At 36.0% G+C, this 14,684-nt stretch overlaps 2 protein-coding genes across 2 annotated transcripts in view; one reads left to right on the forward strand and one right to left on the reverse strand.

Annotated features, from left to right (window-relative positions):
- The window catches only part of KCND2 (potassium voltage-gated channel subfamily D member 2), a 476,861-nt gene that overhangs the window by 127,260 nt on the left and 334,917 nt on the right, over positions 1–14,684 (forward strand). The gene's annotated exons all lie outside the window — the stretch shown is intronic.
- LOC132496326 (COX assembly mitochondrial protein homolog) lies at positions 4,829–5,210 on the reverse strand. The gene has a single exon (XM_060108667.1). It carries the CDS (start codon positions 5,208–5,210, stop codon positions 4,890–4,892), a length of 321 nt encoding a protein of 106 aa, XP_059964650.1. The 3' UTR covers positions 4,829–4,889.

The raw sequence follows: 14,684 nt of genomic DNA on the forward strand, positions 1-14,684 counted from the left end.
CAGTTCTTTGACTTCTTATTTAATTTTCAAGGTAGGAACGTTAACATTGGCTTGGAGTATTGAATAAGTAATTTTTCCAGTGACATAGAAATTGCATTTTTTTCCTCCCTAACCACAGTTACACAAAATTTTGTACTTTCCCTGTATGTAAATTGCCTATTTTACTTGGGGCTACCCTTTATGTTCACTTACAGCTTCCAACAGAGCAAATCCCAGAAGTTCAGCCATACACTGAGGTAAATAGATTACCCAAATTAATAGCTGAACTTCCAAATATAGTCAGATTAATAGGTACAAGTCCATAGTCTGACCTGGCCACATGCCGGCAATTACTTGTTTAATTTGATCCATGTAGATAGCTAAGTTGGTCAATGTCAAACCCAATATTCTCTTTGACCTAAATGTACATTCTGTGTTGGTCAAATTAATTATAAGATCAATTAGTTTTCCTCCTTATTGTTGAGGACATTATGTGAGGCTGTGTGTAGAGCTTCACAGAATCAACTGGTGTGCCTCAGCTAATAGTTTTCTGATTTATATCCTCAGGGTCAAGAAGTGTTTTTTTATGTTAAATGTCCATGACACTCTGCTGACTTAGCCTGGAACAACTCCAAATGATTTATTCTTTGGGATGGCTATAATAGTTATATTTTAACATTAATAATAAGACTTTATTATATTATCTATACTATTATATATTCAATAGAACATTAGTCACCTAACTTGAAATTATATTTTTCACAGTTTGTATTTTTTTTTTTTTTTTTTTGTGGTACACGGGCCTCTCACTGTTGTGGCCTCTCCCATTGTGGAGCACAGGCTCCGGACGTGCAGGCTCAGCGGCCATGGCTCACAGGCCCAGCCACTCCGCGGCATGTGGGATCTTCCCGGATCGGGGCACGAACCTGCGTCCCCTGTGTTGGCAGGTGGACTCTCAACCACTGCGCCACCAGGGAAGCCCTGAGTTTGTATTTTTAACTGGTTGCATTGATGATTATTTGTGAGTTCTTATTACCATCAGGAAACAGTGTGACTTCCAGGCAACTCAGTTAATTAGAAGGTAAGCATTCAGTATTCCTGAGTTTAATTTAGCTTTTGTGTGTGCGTATGTGTATGTGTGTCTTAGTATAACTCTAATAATTTCTGTATGTTTAACAAATGTGAGCCATTAGTCATAGGGAGATTCAATGGCAAGGGCAAGAACCTTTCAGATTCATCTCTGACACACCACAGAATGCTGTGACCATAGTATAAAACAGACCAGACATGAATGGGGTTTTGTTATTGTTGTTATTTTACCAAATGACCTGTCTTGCTATATGACTTTACTGTTGTATTTTGTCAGTATTTAGCATGTCCCTCTAGGCTTTGGAAAGCCAAGCTCTCCACATTTAATTATTTTCCATTTTCCTTAAGTTAATCTTTCTGAGTTGTTCCTGCATTGCTTATCTGATTTTCTTTCTTAGTCTATCTACATGTTTCTAGGAATGAAGGCCCTGTATCTATGCACACATTTCATTCTCCATAGAATAAATTATGAGGTATTACCTTAACTCTTCACTTGGTTGAGAGAGATTATGTAGCAGCCAATATAAAAGTGCCTATTTTAACGGCTAAAAGTAGCAAAATTCAAGTTAAATTTGGAGTTTTTTCATGAAGCTAGTTCACCAAAGTAGAAAATATCATTTTATTAAGATTCAAAACATATCCATGAATATTAGTAAAGTACCTGGCATGTATGACTACATATTTTGAACAGATTCTCCACTTATCCAATCAGTAGTTGGTACTGCTTTCCCTTATTCCACTGTTATATATAAGGTCTTTCGACTACAACTACAATACAGAATAAAAATTTAGAAATTCTAAAGGATGTGTTTCTTTTTCTTGTATCATTGTCCTGCCAAGTCATGGACTTTAAAGCTGTCAATGGTAGAACTATAAATAGTTTCGACATTTGCTCAGTTGAACAGTGCTCCTCATTTTCTTTAAATTTTGCTATTTAACAACTAAATCATAACTTTGGTTAATCTATTTACTTGGTGACTGAGACCAAAATCTAATGAAAAACAATGGAATGAACATATTCAGCTTATAATTTTAGCATTTCTGTTCGATGGACTTACTTAAATAATCATAATGTCCTGGTAATTTGTATGTGTAAGGGTTTCAAATAAGTATAAAGTGCTCTGTAGCTATTGCTTCTTCTTCTTCTTCTTCTTCTTTTTTTTTTTTTGCACTACGCGGGCGTCTCACTGTTGTGGCCTCTCCCGTTGCGGAGCACAGCCTTCGGACGCGCAGGCTCAGCAGCCATGGCTCACAGGCCCAGCCGCTCTGTGCCATGTGGGATCTTCCCAGACCGGGGCACGAACCCGTGTCCCCTGCATCGGCAGGCGGACTCCCAGCCACTGCACCACCAGGGAAACCCTATTGCTTCTTTTTTTTTGTTTGTTGTTGTTTAACTCGATATGAACAAACTAAGGTGGTTTATAGAAAAATAGAAACGGAAAAAAGACATAGATTCAATCATTTAAAAACCGCTTTGAAGTTGGAGAAATGTCATTAAGGATAAAATAATAACCGATTTCAATATTAGAGGCAGCTGTATCATTATGAACTGAGTTTGAAAACTTTTGTTTGCAAAGGGAAAATTTATTGGCAGTAAAAGACACATGCAGAGAATATCTTAATAGTGTGTTCAAGTAATGACAATTGATATGACACCCAAAGTCCTCAGTATATTCCAAACAGGCAAAGAGAAATAAACATTATTACCTAAGTATTTAATTGATGTTCATAGTGATTATCATGGTGGTTTTGGTCAGTTCATCTTTATTGCTGTTGGTCATCTTTCTTAAATTTCTGATTGTTTTACTTCTCTACTAAAATCACCAACCAACCAGCCAAGGAGCCAGGCAAAGAGCCTACCTGCCTTCTACCTACCTACCTACTGCATAAGCAAACAACAAATAAAAACATTCTGCGGTAAACAAACTAACAAACGAAAACATTCTCTAGCTCTTTATTATATAGGATTAAATGAAAATCCATTAGTGTGTGTTTTGTTCACTTTTGCCCATTTTTCTTTTCCAGAGTTATCTCCTGTAGTTCTTAGGGTCAATACAAAACCAGACACAGAGGACACTTCACTTTTCCCACCCAAAACTTCCTTTGAACCTCCAGTGCCTCTTCTCTTGCCGCTTCTTTTGAGACACTGGTTTTCTTCTCCATCAACTCAGCCTAATTCAAACTTTAAAGTCCAATTCATCTCAATTTTCTAACACTTTCCCCTCCTACCTTCATAAATTTTCATTATATCTTATAAATACATATGGTTATTTTCTTAGGCACTGCTTAGTAGCTAGAACTTGGGATTCACGAGGGTAGTAAAACATTTTGGTCATTACGAATTTAGCACAGTATTGACACCTATTAGACTCTCATCCATAGGTTACTGAAGGAATAAATGAAAAGAATGAAGGAATAAAGTGGTATAATTGTATTTTTATTAATAATTTAAAGTTCCCTGGGGGCTCTCATAAAAATTAGCATTTATCATACATCTGTAATCATTTTATGGCACGTGGGGCATGTTTTTATTAAAGTTTTATACACACACACAAACACATGATTCTACAGCTAGTGCTTGGGAAAATAATAAATTTGTTTTCCAGTGTTGTTTTCTCTTAAATGTCTTCCTAGACTCCACAATGTATATTTTACTCGTGTCTTTCATCCTAGTATCTATACTGTTTTGTAACTCATTGTTCACTTAACAATATGTAATTAACATTTCTCCATATGATTAAATATTCTTCTAGATTATCATGTTAGTTAGAAATTTCAGATATCTCAAGGTTTTATCTGTTTAAAAATATTGCTGTACTAAACAAGATTACAGTTAAATGATTAAATACAATTATTTATGATGAACAACTTTCTAAAAACTGAGTCACTGCTTCCAAGAGCTTGAACAATATATATATATATATACACACACACATATATATATACACACACGCATATATATATATATATATATATATATATATATATATATATATATACTGCTCTTTTGCCTGCCAGATATAAGTAATTATATGTCAACCAGCTGGTTGTAAAATTGACCATTTTCTGAATGCATAGCAGCAGTTTTGGGATAAATGTGTGTGTGTGTGTGCACGCATGTGTGTGTGTGTGCAATTCCCTTTAACAACAAAATAATGACATTGTCCTAGTAGAAGTGATAATTGAAAGTAACACTAATAAATTTTGTAAAAGCAAACTAGAAAAAAATGTACATTGAGAACTATCCTGGATATAATATGAAACTTCTATTCAATGATTATTCATTCATTCATCTTTCATTCACTTTTGTATATAAAATATTATTTACTGAACACACACTATATTCCAGGCACTGTGCTGGATGACTGGGATACAAAGATCAGTGGGCTGTGACCTTAGCCTTACACCTCTGCAGAGTATACTTACATAAAATAGATCCATTACTGTAAAACATGGCTGCAAGAGATGCCTGAACGAAGTGTCCTGTGAGTGAGTGAGTGGGTGGGTGGGGAAGTTAGTAGAGGCTTCACAGAGAAGCTACTTGAGCTAGCTCTAATAGTATAAGTAGGAGTTTATCGAAAAGTAAAGGAAAAAATAAGAAAAGTAAGCACAAACAAATGTATATAGTTCAAATAATGAATAGGTATTTGTTTGGTTGATTTTAATTTTTAAATTTTTTTTAAGTTTAAAAAAATCTTTATTTCAGATAAAATTATTTCCATTATTAAGGATAAAGCAAACACACTTCCTTGAGTCCATCATTTCAGGTGACTGTGATTTCCATGAACATTGGCGTTCCTGAGTATCATTTGAATATTTGCCTACATGCTTGTGGGAAGCTTCCTCAGCCTTTTCTTGGTAGGAATTCCAATTTTTCTGAATTCCTTCCTTTCCTTCAGGTATTCCATTTTGCATTCTTCATGAAAGGCTGGATCATTATAGTAAGCAGTTAGACATTCTTTCAATGCAGAATTTTCTTTCTGGCATCTTACTACCACAAGGATTCCAGAGTCCTTGCAACATTTAGTGAAATCTTGAACTTGTTCAGAACATCTCTCTCGGGCCTTTTCTCTCATTATTTTAGGGATCAAAGCATCTCTTTCGACTCGTCTGAGATGCGGCTCTGTGGGGTCGAGCGCCATGTCCGCACCCGGGAGGTGGCAGTGGCCTACACAGGTCTGGTTGGTTTTTAAATGAAAGAGAAATACGATTTGGGCCCACACTGTGGAATACTGAGTGGTCCATACCTTGATAAGAAGTTCCATAATTAGTGTAAAAAGCAAGCGAAATAGGTTTTTTTACTTTGATACATTTGTGTATTGTAGTATGATTGCCACTGAGGCAATATTTATCACATTACATTATTATAGTACAGCACTATTGACTATGTTTCTTATACTGTGCATTAGATCCCTATGGCTTATTATTTACTGCTAGTTACAAGTTTGTACCCTTAAATACCATCAATCTAATTCCCCCACCCCCCCATCCCTGGTAACCATCATTTTACTCTCTTTTGTACAGATTAGACTTTTTTAGATTCTACATATAAGTGATATTGTACAGTATTTGTCTTTCTCTGTCTGACTTACCTTGTTTAGCACAATGTGCTCAAGGTCCATCCTTGTCATAAATGGCAGGATATCTTCCTTTCTCATGGCTGAATAGTATTCAATTGTGTATATATGTACCACACCTTTTTTAGCCATTTATCCATTGGTGGGCATTTGGGTTGTTTCCATATCTTGCCTGTTGTGAATAATGCTGCAATAAATATGGGTATGCATATATCTCGTCAAAATCCTGTTTTCATTTCCTTTGGATTTTTACCCAGAAATGGAATTGCTGGATCATATGGTAGATATATTTTTAATATTTGAGGAACCTCCATATAGTTTTTCCTAGTGGTTGGACTAATTTACATTCCTACCAACAGTGTATAAAGTTTCCCTTTTCACCACATCCTCACCAGCATCTGTTTGTCTTTTTGATAATAGCCATCCTAATAGGTGTGAGGCAATATCTCCCTCTAGTTTTGATTTGCATTTCCGTGATGATTAGTGAGGTTGAACATTTTTTTCATGTACCTGTTGGCCATTTCGATGTTCTCTCTGGAAAAATGTCTAATTAGTTCGTCTGCCCATGTTAATATCAGATTTTGTTTGGGTTTTTTGTTATTCATATATGTTAATTCTTTATATATTTTGGATATTAACCCCTTATTCAAAATATGGTTTGCAAAATTATTTCCCATTCTATAGGCTGCTGTATCATTTTGTTGACTTTTTTTTTGCCATGTAGAAGCTTTTGAATTTGATATTGTCCCATTTGTTGATTTTTTACTTTTGTTATTTGTGCTAGCAAAAGAGGTTTTTAAATAAGAGAGTGACAAACTGTTCATATAAGAAAAATACCATAAAGCAATGTAGAGAATAGACCAGAGTGGAGGAGAAACTTGTAGTAAGAAAATAATGAGGAAACTGTTAGAATAGGCCAACTGATAGAGTCCATGTCTTAGCGGTGGTGGCAATGGAGAGAAGCTAGATTGTCATACCTACTGGATGTGTTGGTTGAATAGAAGGGAAGAAGTAAAGATCTGAGGTTGCAAAGAAACCTTATTACAGAATAGGCTCCTTTACCATTCTACTACCTGTGTTCTAGGGTACCATCCTCTCCTGGGATCCCAATCCTGAGGTACAGGGATCCCAGAGACATGAGAGGGCCAGTGAATGCACTGAATTTATGGGCAACAATTTGGAGACATGAAGATCCATAGTCTTCATCAGATTCTCATCTCAGATTCAAGGGGAAAACTTTTAAAAATTGTAAGTCGATATGTTTAATAGGTACTTTTCTAGGGAGAGACTCCATGTTTTTCATCAGTTCCTTTTAGTAGATTGTAACACCAAATAGCTGAAGACCACTGATCTATCTGAATACCCTTTTATTTTTTCACAGATTTTCTTTGTATTTAGGTCCAGTTGTTAGGACAGGGTTGCAGGGCAGTGTGGCGTAAAATACATGGGTTTAAGTCAGAGATACCTGGGTTGGCATCCAGGCTCTTCAATAATGCTGCATGACCTAGGCAGAATTGCTTACACTCTAATAACTGCAGTTTCTTCATTTGTAAAATGAAGAGAGTAACATCTAGTTCAAATATGGGGCTATTCATAAGAACTTATTAGCCCAGCACTTAGTTGAGTGGCTGGTCAATAGAAGGCATTCAATAAGTGATAGCAATAATGAACACTGTTGTTATTATTCTTACATTTGTTAGATAGCCATGCTGAGGCTCATCTCAGTTCTCTCCCCTCTATGAAGCCTTCATTTATCACCCAATCTAAAGTCAATCTCACCCTTTTCTGAGCTCTTTGCTTGTACCTCCTCTTGAGATCTACCTTACTTTTACTGAGATTATAGTGTATATGTCTTCGTCTCATCCAGTTTACTAGATATTAGGGCTTTATTCATCTTGTATTCCCTTTAGTGGTGGCTATCATACATTCTACACAGGTGAGGCACAAAATTTAAATATTTTGTATACAACACAATATTTAATATTGTCACAGTATATCTGGTTCAGTGGCACCTATCAGAGCACTTGTCACACCATATTGTCTCCCTGACAACAAAGTGGATTCTGTGGGCAGAGTCTGTTGTGTATTCATGGTGCTTACATTGCATTAGAGAAAGAAAAGTTTGATCATGGGCTTCTTGCACTTGAAAAAACTTGACTTTTACTTTTACTCTTTAAAAAATAAATATTAGATGTCCTGTCACTTATGTGATATGATATAAAACCTTAAATCTTTATATAGTGTTGGAAGTATTGTATTAAAATGTCCCATATTTTCTAAAACCTCATGTAACTCAACCATCTGGAAAAACCTAGTAACAAATAATGTACAGATAGTTCAGATTTGGTTTTGATACTGTCATTCTTCACATAATAATTTCTGTATGTATTTTTCTGGTAAGTAATTTATCCCAAACTAATTATGTAAATTAAAATTTCAGGAAGGCTATGAAACACTAACAACTCAGTTATATTATCTCAAAACATTATAATCACCTCACTGAGTAGCAGCAAAAATAGAGGTCAAAGCATTTTGGTTGTATTAATGTGGCTCTTCTGTTTTGATTTTTTTAAAGTTACACCTGAACACAATTTTCTATATCAACAATGATGCCATTTTAAAATATCTAAATGCAAAAGGGCTGTACAATAAGGAAAAACACTGCAGTCTCATTGGAAAAATTTTAAAGAAACATTTTGTGATTTTTTAAGTGTATAAAGTAGACAGAAAACAACTGGCACCCCATTAAAGCAAACTCATGTGATCATAGTGCACAGCTGTCAGACAACCACGTTCCAAAACATCTAAACCTTCCACATGTTTAGACGGCCCTGTGCTTATTTATCACAACACCAATCACGCTCTATTTCCATCATCTATTGACTTGTCTGTCTTCCACACTGGAAGGCATTACTTTCTTTTCAAACCATCTTTACACTCCCAGAGCCTATCTAGTACCTGGCATGTGGAAGGCAATAAATTGTTGTTTATGGAATCAATTAACAAAGTAAATAATTATCTAATTAATTAAATGACCTCTGTGTTTTCCAACAATTTTCAAACTTTAATGTGCAGAAAAATTACCTGCAAATTTAGTTTTAAAATGTAAATCGTTAACTTCTGCACACATGGATTCTAATTCCATAGATTATGCAGCCTGAGAACATGCATCTTAACAAGGCCACCAGTGTTTCTGCTTCAGGAGCAAAGATCACTCTTTAAAAACATTGATAGAATATCATTCATGTGATTAAGAACTCTTCTTGATGCAGGTAAACTTCCACAAAATCATTGGGCTGTTGTTCACTGATTCTGAATTGAGAGGGTCAGAGTGAGTGAGGACTGAACAGTGTAAGAAAAGTCCTAAGGGGCTCATGGGGCACACTGGTGAAAGGCTTTGCTCAAACTTTCCCTGATTCTGTGTCTGTTAGATTTGTGAGGTTTGCATGAATAGAAGGTAAAGCTAAAGACAAACTTGACAATGTGGGCAGACTGCAGGACAGCCTAAGGATCCAAATAAAGTCTAGTCTTCCAGTTGGGCTGCATTGGGGTCACTGTCCAAGAAATAAGCAGGGAGAAAAAATCTAGGCCAGGTAACAGAAGAGCATCTCAAGATACAGATCATGCAAGCATACTGACACCAGAAAACTCTGAGTGTGACTTCGGATACCTCGACAAACCCATCCTTCCTCAGTTCCTATTTTAAGTTTCTCAATGTTAGTTGATGGGAACTAGCAAAGTATCTACTGCTCCCAGAGTTGGATATGCTTCTTAGGTATTGGTCATAGTGGACGGTTAGATCGTCTAACGTGTTTATACTTTCAGATTCCCCAGAATCTTTGATAAGTATTGGTCAAATTCTTGGATTCTAAGCCAGATCTAATAAATCAGTATCTCCGGGGAGCACATGATGGGAATTGATTTATGAGCATTCTTTAGGTGGTTCAGATGATTGGCCTGGTGTGGGAGCCATAACTTTAAAAAGCCTTCATAGATCTTTCATCAATGAAAAATTTTTATTGTATTTATTAGGAGTCATATCTTTCTGCCCCCCCATCTTTAGCCCCACACGTTTCTGCCTCTTGCACACAACTCCTCTCCTCATATGTCTCTTAGTAGCCTCCTGTCCAAAATTACTTTGTCGTAGACTTGCTTTTTAGGTATTCTAACCCTCTAAACTTAATAGTAATTTCCTCCATTCCTTTTCCATCAATTTTCAGTCTAAAGGCTTATTTTTCTCTCCTTTTATTTCCTCTGCAAACTTATATCCTAAAGCACATTCAGATTGCATGTCATAATGTCATACACCCTCTCCCCACCCACTTTTCATGCATACACACATAGGTGGCACATTAGCTGGCTTACATTTCTAAAAACAATCAGGGGCCAATGACTCTGTGTGAACAAGTGAGCAAGGTCATTATTAATCTTAAAATGTCAGAATAAAGTTCTAAAATGGAGAAAGTTGCTTAGAAAAATGGAAGCTGAGTTCACAATTGAGCAGAACGCCTAAGACATTTTACATTCCGACTTGTTTTAACAAGATTCTACTGCTTTGTAATTCATTTACAGAATAGTTATAGCCTCCCATTGGCTCAGTGCTCCCATTTATTCAGCGACTGTAAATAATAGCCATCAGCAAAGATTTTGAAATCTTCAGATGAAAGGATCTAAATTAAGGAAGCTTCCCCATTCATCCCTTTCCCACAAAATGGATGCTGACTAAAACACAGAAAGCAAGGAACAGTGTAGTAATCTTACAACCTAGTATAGTCCAGCTTTTGAGAACCATGAATGCTTCTTTTCTATGTACTGAAAGTTTGTTTTAATAAATATTTTTTTCTCAATTGGAACATGGTATTTTTTCTTAAGCTGTGAGAGAGATTGGAAAAGGCAATATCAAATCAGTTACATTATGTGGATTAATGGCGCAGTAGTTTCTTTCTTCAGTTATTGCAAGCTGGTTGCTATTTTAAGGTTATCATTATCACATACTACTGTACCTGAGAGTGAAATTTTTCATTACCATCCAAAGATGCTTCATTTTGTTGCTTAGCAGGGGACACTTTGATAAATAAATTCCAGCATTTTTTTATGTTCCTATGGATTTAAAATGTACCTGCAATTTTAAAAATTTTATACAGATTATCTTTTTATATTGTTTACTTACACAATCTACATATTTTAAATTATTAGATGATTGAGCTAGCAGCAGATGAGGTTATACTTTTAATGAAGTGCTAAACCTTCCCATGATATTACAGTTGAGTTAGGGAACCAGTCAGTACTCGCTACTCTGGGCCAATGGTGTTTAATTAGATCAGTGTGATAAATAAAATGGGGAAGCATTACTTGAAATATAGAATATACTTAACTTAGATAACAATGGCTTGGCAATTTAAAAATTTATATTAGAGCTCTTTGTCATTTAATCACTTTACTATATCTGATAATGTCAGTATTCAGTACTGCAGAATGCAGTAAGCAAAAACAATGTTGCCTACAAAGATCAAGTTACTGCTGGGCACTATATGGGATGTAAGAAATGAAGACATGTTCTCAGCTTTCCAGGGACTCAAAATGCATTTGAAGGACAGATAGATAGGTAAGTAGATAGATGGAGAGATAGAGAGATAGAATAGATAGATAGATAGATAGATAGATAAAAGGATAGGTAAGATATATGGCATTTGTTTTCAATAACACACATCTCACACTCCTTATTTTTTATGCAACTCAGCTGACAATTATCTATACCGTATAGCCTCTCCTATTCTGTAGCTTTAAATAGTTATTTAAATTCATGAACTTTTTGTACCTTAGAGAAGATACATGTGCTTGGTTTTTTGTATTTGTTTTCTAGAATAACTTAGGTATTGTGGATAAAGGAAACCCCTATTAAGTGCTAAAGTGTTCATTGTAGTCCTCATTATCATTTTATTATTATAGGATGTAAGCATTTTTAAATGTGCTGTTTATTTCCTTGATGTCTTAAAAAGAAAAAATCGAATATATTTTTTTTCTATTTAGAGGCATCATTATGTTCATCAGGGTTTGTGATAATTTAAAGGGAAATTGTCACTATAGAATGGATATGATGGAAATCTCTTGGTTTCCTGGAAAAATGCATTATTGATCTACCTTTATGTCATTTTTATTTTTTCTCCTAAAAATGTGTGAGGCAGTTAGGTGATTTCCTGTACCCCTTCTACTAAATGACTACGAAATTAATAAGTGAATCAAAGGCTAAAGCATACTTCTTCCAAGGGGTAGTTTCATTCTGTAGAAAGCTATCAACTCTATTATTGATATCAATGATCCTGAGTTTGTCAGTATCTTTGAAATGTCATCTCAGAGTTCCTCATCACTAGTGTGAAGGATCATCTACAAGACTGCAGTATTCACCCTGTCCTCTATAGCACTTGCTTTGATTTTACTCCCAATGTAGGAAGGAGGAGTATTTTTAACTTCTGTAGTTTTTTAAAGAGAATTACATTTTTAGGGGTGGAGAGCTGGAGTGTGGGCAGGATTTTTGTGACATATCAAAAGGTTAATAAAATTAGAAATCCCATGCTTAATGTTATGGCAATAATAAAATGAATAACTATTTGATAACGTCATGTTATCCTGAGAATCCTTCATTCCTAAATTACATTTGTTTTGTGAACATTCCAGAAGTTAGACTGTATTAAGAAATGAGTTTTCTACAAGATCATGAAATTCTTTTAAAACCTCAAGGTTTTGCTTGCTATCTTTTTTTAAATGTCTGATGTCATTCTTCCATTTCAAATGCCAAAGCTTGATTCTGTGACTAATACAGCTTAGTAAGCTGTATCTACTTATTTGTAAAATGCTTTTTTTAGTGAATCTGGTAGCAATAGTAATGGTCTGCCACAAAGATGCCTACATTCTAATCCTCGGAATCTATCAAAATGTTATGTTACATGGCAAAGGGCTGACCTTAAGATAAGTAGATTATCTGTATTGTCCTGTTGGACCAAGGCTCCCTACACAGGGAAGAGTGAGGCAGGAGAGTAAGAACCAGAGGGACGTCATCCTGAGAAGAGCTCAGATCATCGCTGGTTTTGATGCTAGAAGTGGGACGTGGCCCAAGGGATAGGGGAAGCCTGTAGAACCTGGAAAGTGAAAGAAAATGGTTTCTCTTCTAGAGCCCCAGGAAGGAAAGTAGCCCCGTGAGACCCATTTCAGATTTCTGACCTCCAAAAGTGTAAGATGATAAATTTGTGTTGTTTTAAGCCACTAGGGTTTGGTAATTTGTTACAGCGGCAATAGGAAACTAAAACAGTGAGTATTGGAGTCAAAGGTAGGAGCATTCTTATGCTGCTTCCTGGAGAGTCAGTCAAACAAAATTGCTGAATTCCCATATTTTGGTGATTGTGTGTAAGGGTGCTTCTCTGAAATTTTGCATTGTTCAGAATCTTTGTACAGCACAAATAGATACACATTCCTAGGCCTGATGCAGAGCCAGCATAGATGAAATACCTCTGCACTGACACAGCAACATTTTCCTGTATTTCTTTTTAAAAGTAAAATTATAGAATCGCCTTCTTGTTTCAGTTTACATTGACTTTTCAAGTTATTAGACATCAAATTAGAAGTCTTATAAATGTTTTCTCTTTCTGTAATATTCTTGTTATAGTATGGTGCTCCTAGCTTAGGATTTCTGCTATGGCATACAGTGAAATAGGCCACTGTGCCAATTCTGTGTTTCGGTTTAGTGTGTCAGGATGCAATTGCTTTAAGTCTTCGAGAACCCAGTACTGACAAGCCTCTGAGGCGACTGAGGTACAGTTAGGTTGGGTCCTATATCTGCAGGCTAGCCATAGGCTGAGAAAAATAATATATAAAAATAACTGCAACTGTATAGCACAGGGAACTCTACTCACTGCTCTGTGGTGACCTAAATGAGAAGGAAATCCAAAAAAGAAGGGATATATGTATACGTATAGCTGATTCACTTTGCTGTATGGTATAAACTAACACAATATTGTAAAGCAACTATACTCCAATAAAAATTTTTTTTTAATGACTGGAAAAAAATTTTTTAAATAAAAATAAAAACAACACACACACACACACAAAATAACTGCAGTGACTAAATGTGCCAGTTGGGAATGGACCTTGACTCCATCAAAGATAAGCTCCTCTCCCCACAACCCTTATTCAATATCTGAAACTGATTTAACTTCACAGATGAGAACCAGGAGGACTCTGAACCTGGAATTTGGAGATTCACTCTGAAGTATCGAAAGATTCCACTTGTTTCTATTTATTGCTTAAGTAGGGTTTCTCAGCCTCGGCACTATTGATGTCTGGATCAGATCATCCTTTATTGTGCAGGGCCATCCTGGGAAGTGCGGGATGTTGAGAAGTATCCATGGCCTCTGCCCACTGGATGCCACTAACAAACCCCTACTCCGGTTGTAACAGCCAACATTGCCAAATGTCCCCAAAGGGGCAAAATTGCCTCTGGTCGAGAACCACGGGGTTTCTGTACTTGAGCACTTAACCTTTTTTCTGCAACCAGACTCCATTTTATAACCCACTTTTAGTAGATGAGCTCTGTTGTAACAGCACCTTTCAAGGTATCTGTATTTATAGGCACAAATGGAGCAGCCCCAAATTTAAATACTGTATTCTCCCTAGATCTCAGTCCCCACGAGCATTCGTATTCTCAGCTATGAGATTGCACAATATCCTTCCTCCTTCCTCTTTTACCATGAACTATCTATCTGTAAAACCTCTCTGATAAAATATTCTACCCTGCTAGATTTTGTCCATTGACTTCTGGAGGCATCTTCCCTGATGGACCCAGCCTGATGGATACCTATCATTTTTTCATCCCATTAATCTGTAGTTTGTTCCATTCTACCAGAACCTTATTTCTGGCAGTCCAATTGATTAAAAAAAAACATGAATCTATCCTCATGTCATTTTCACACATACACCACCACCACCACCAACAACAGTTGAGGCCTGGGTACCAAATAAGACTCTATTTACAAGTAACAGAAACCA

This window comes from Mesoplodon densirostris, chromosome 9 (genome assembly GCF_025265405.1).
Source record: "Mesoplodon densirostris isolate mMesDen1 chromosome 9, mMesDen1 primary haplotype, whole genome shotgun sequence".
Lineage (NCBI taxonomy): Eukaryota > Metazoa > Chordata > Mammalia > Artiodactyla > Ziphiidae > Mesoplodon > Mesoplodon densirostris.

Coding starts and splice junctions, on each gene's coding strand:
- LOC132496326 (XM_060108667.1), bottom strand. CDS start 5,210: ATGGCGCTCGACCCCACAGAGCCGCATCTCAGACGAGTCGAAAGAGAT.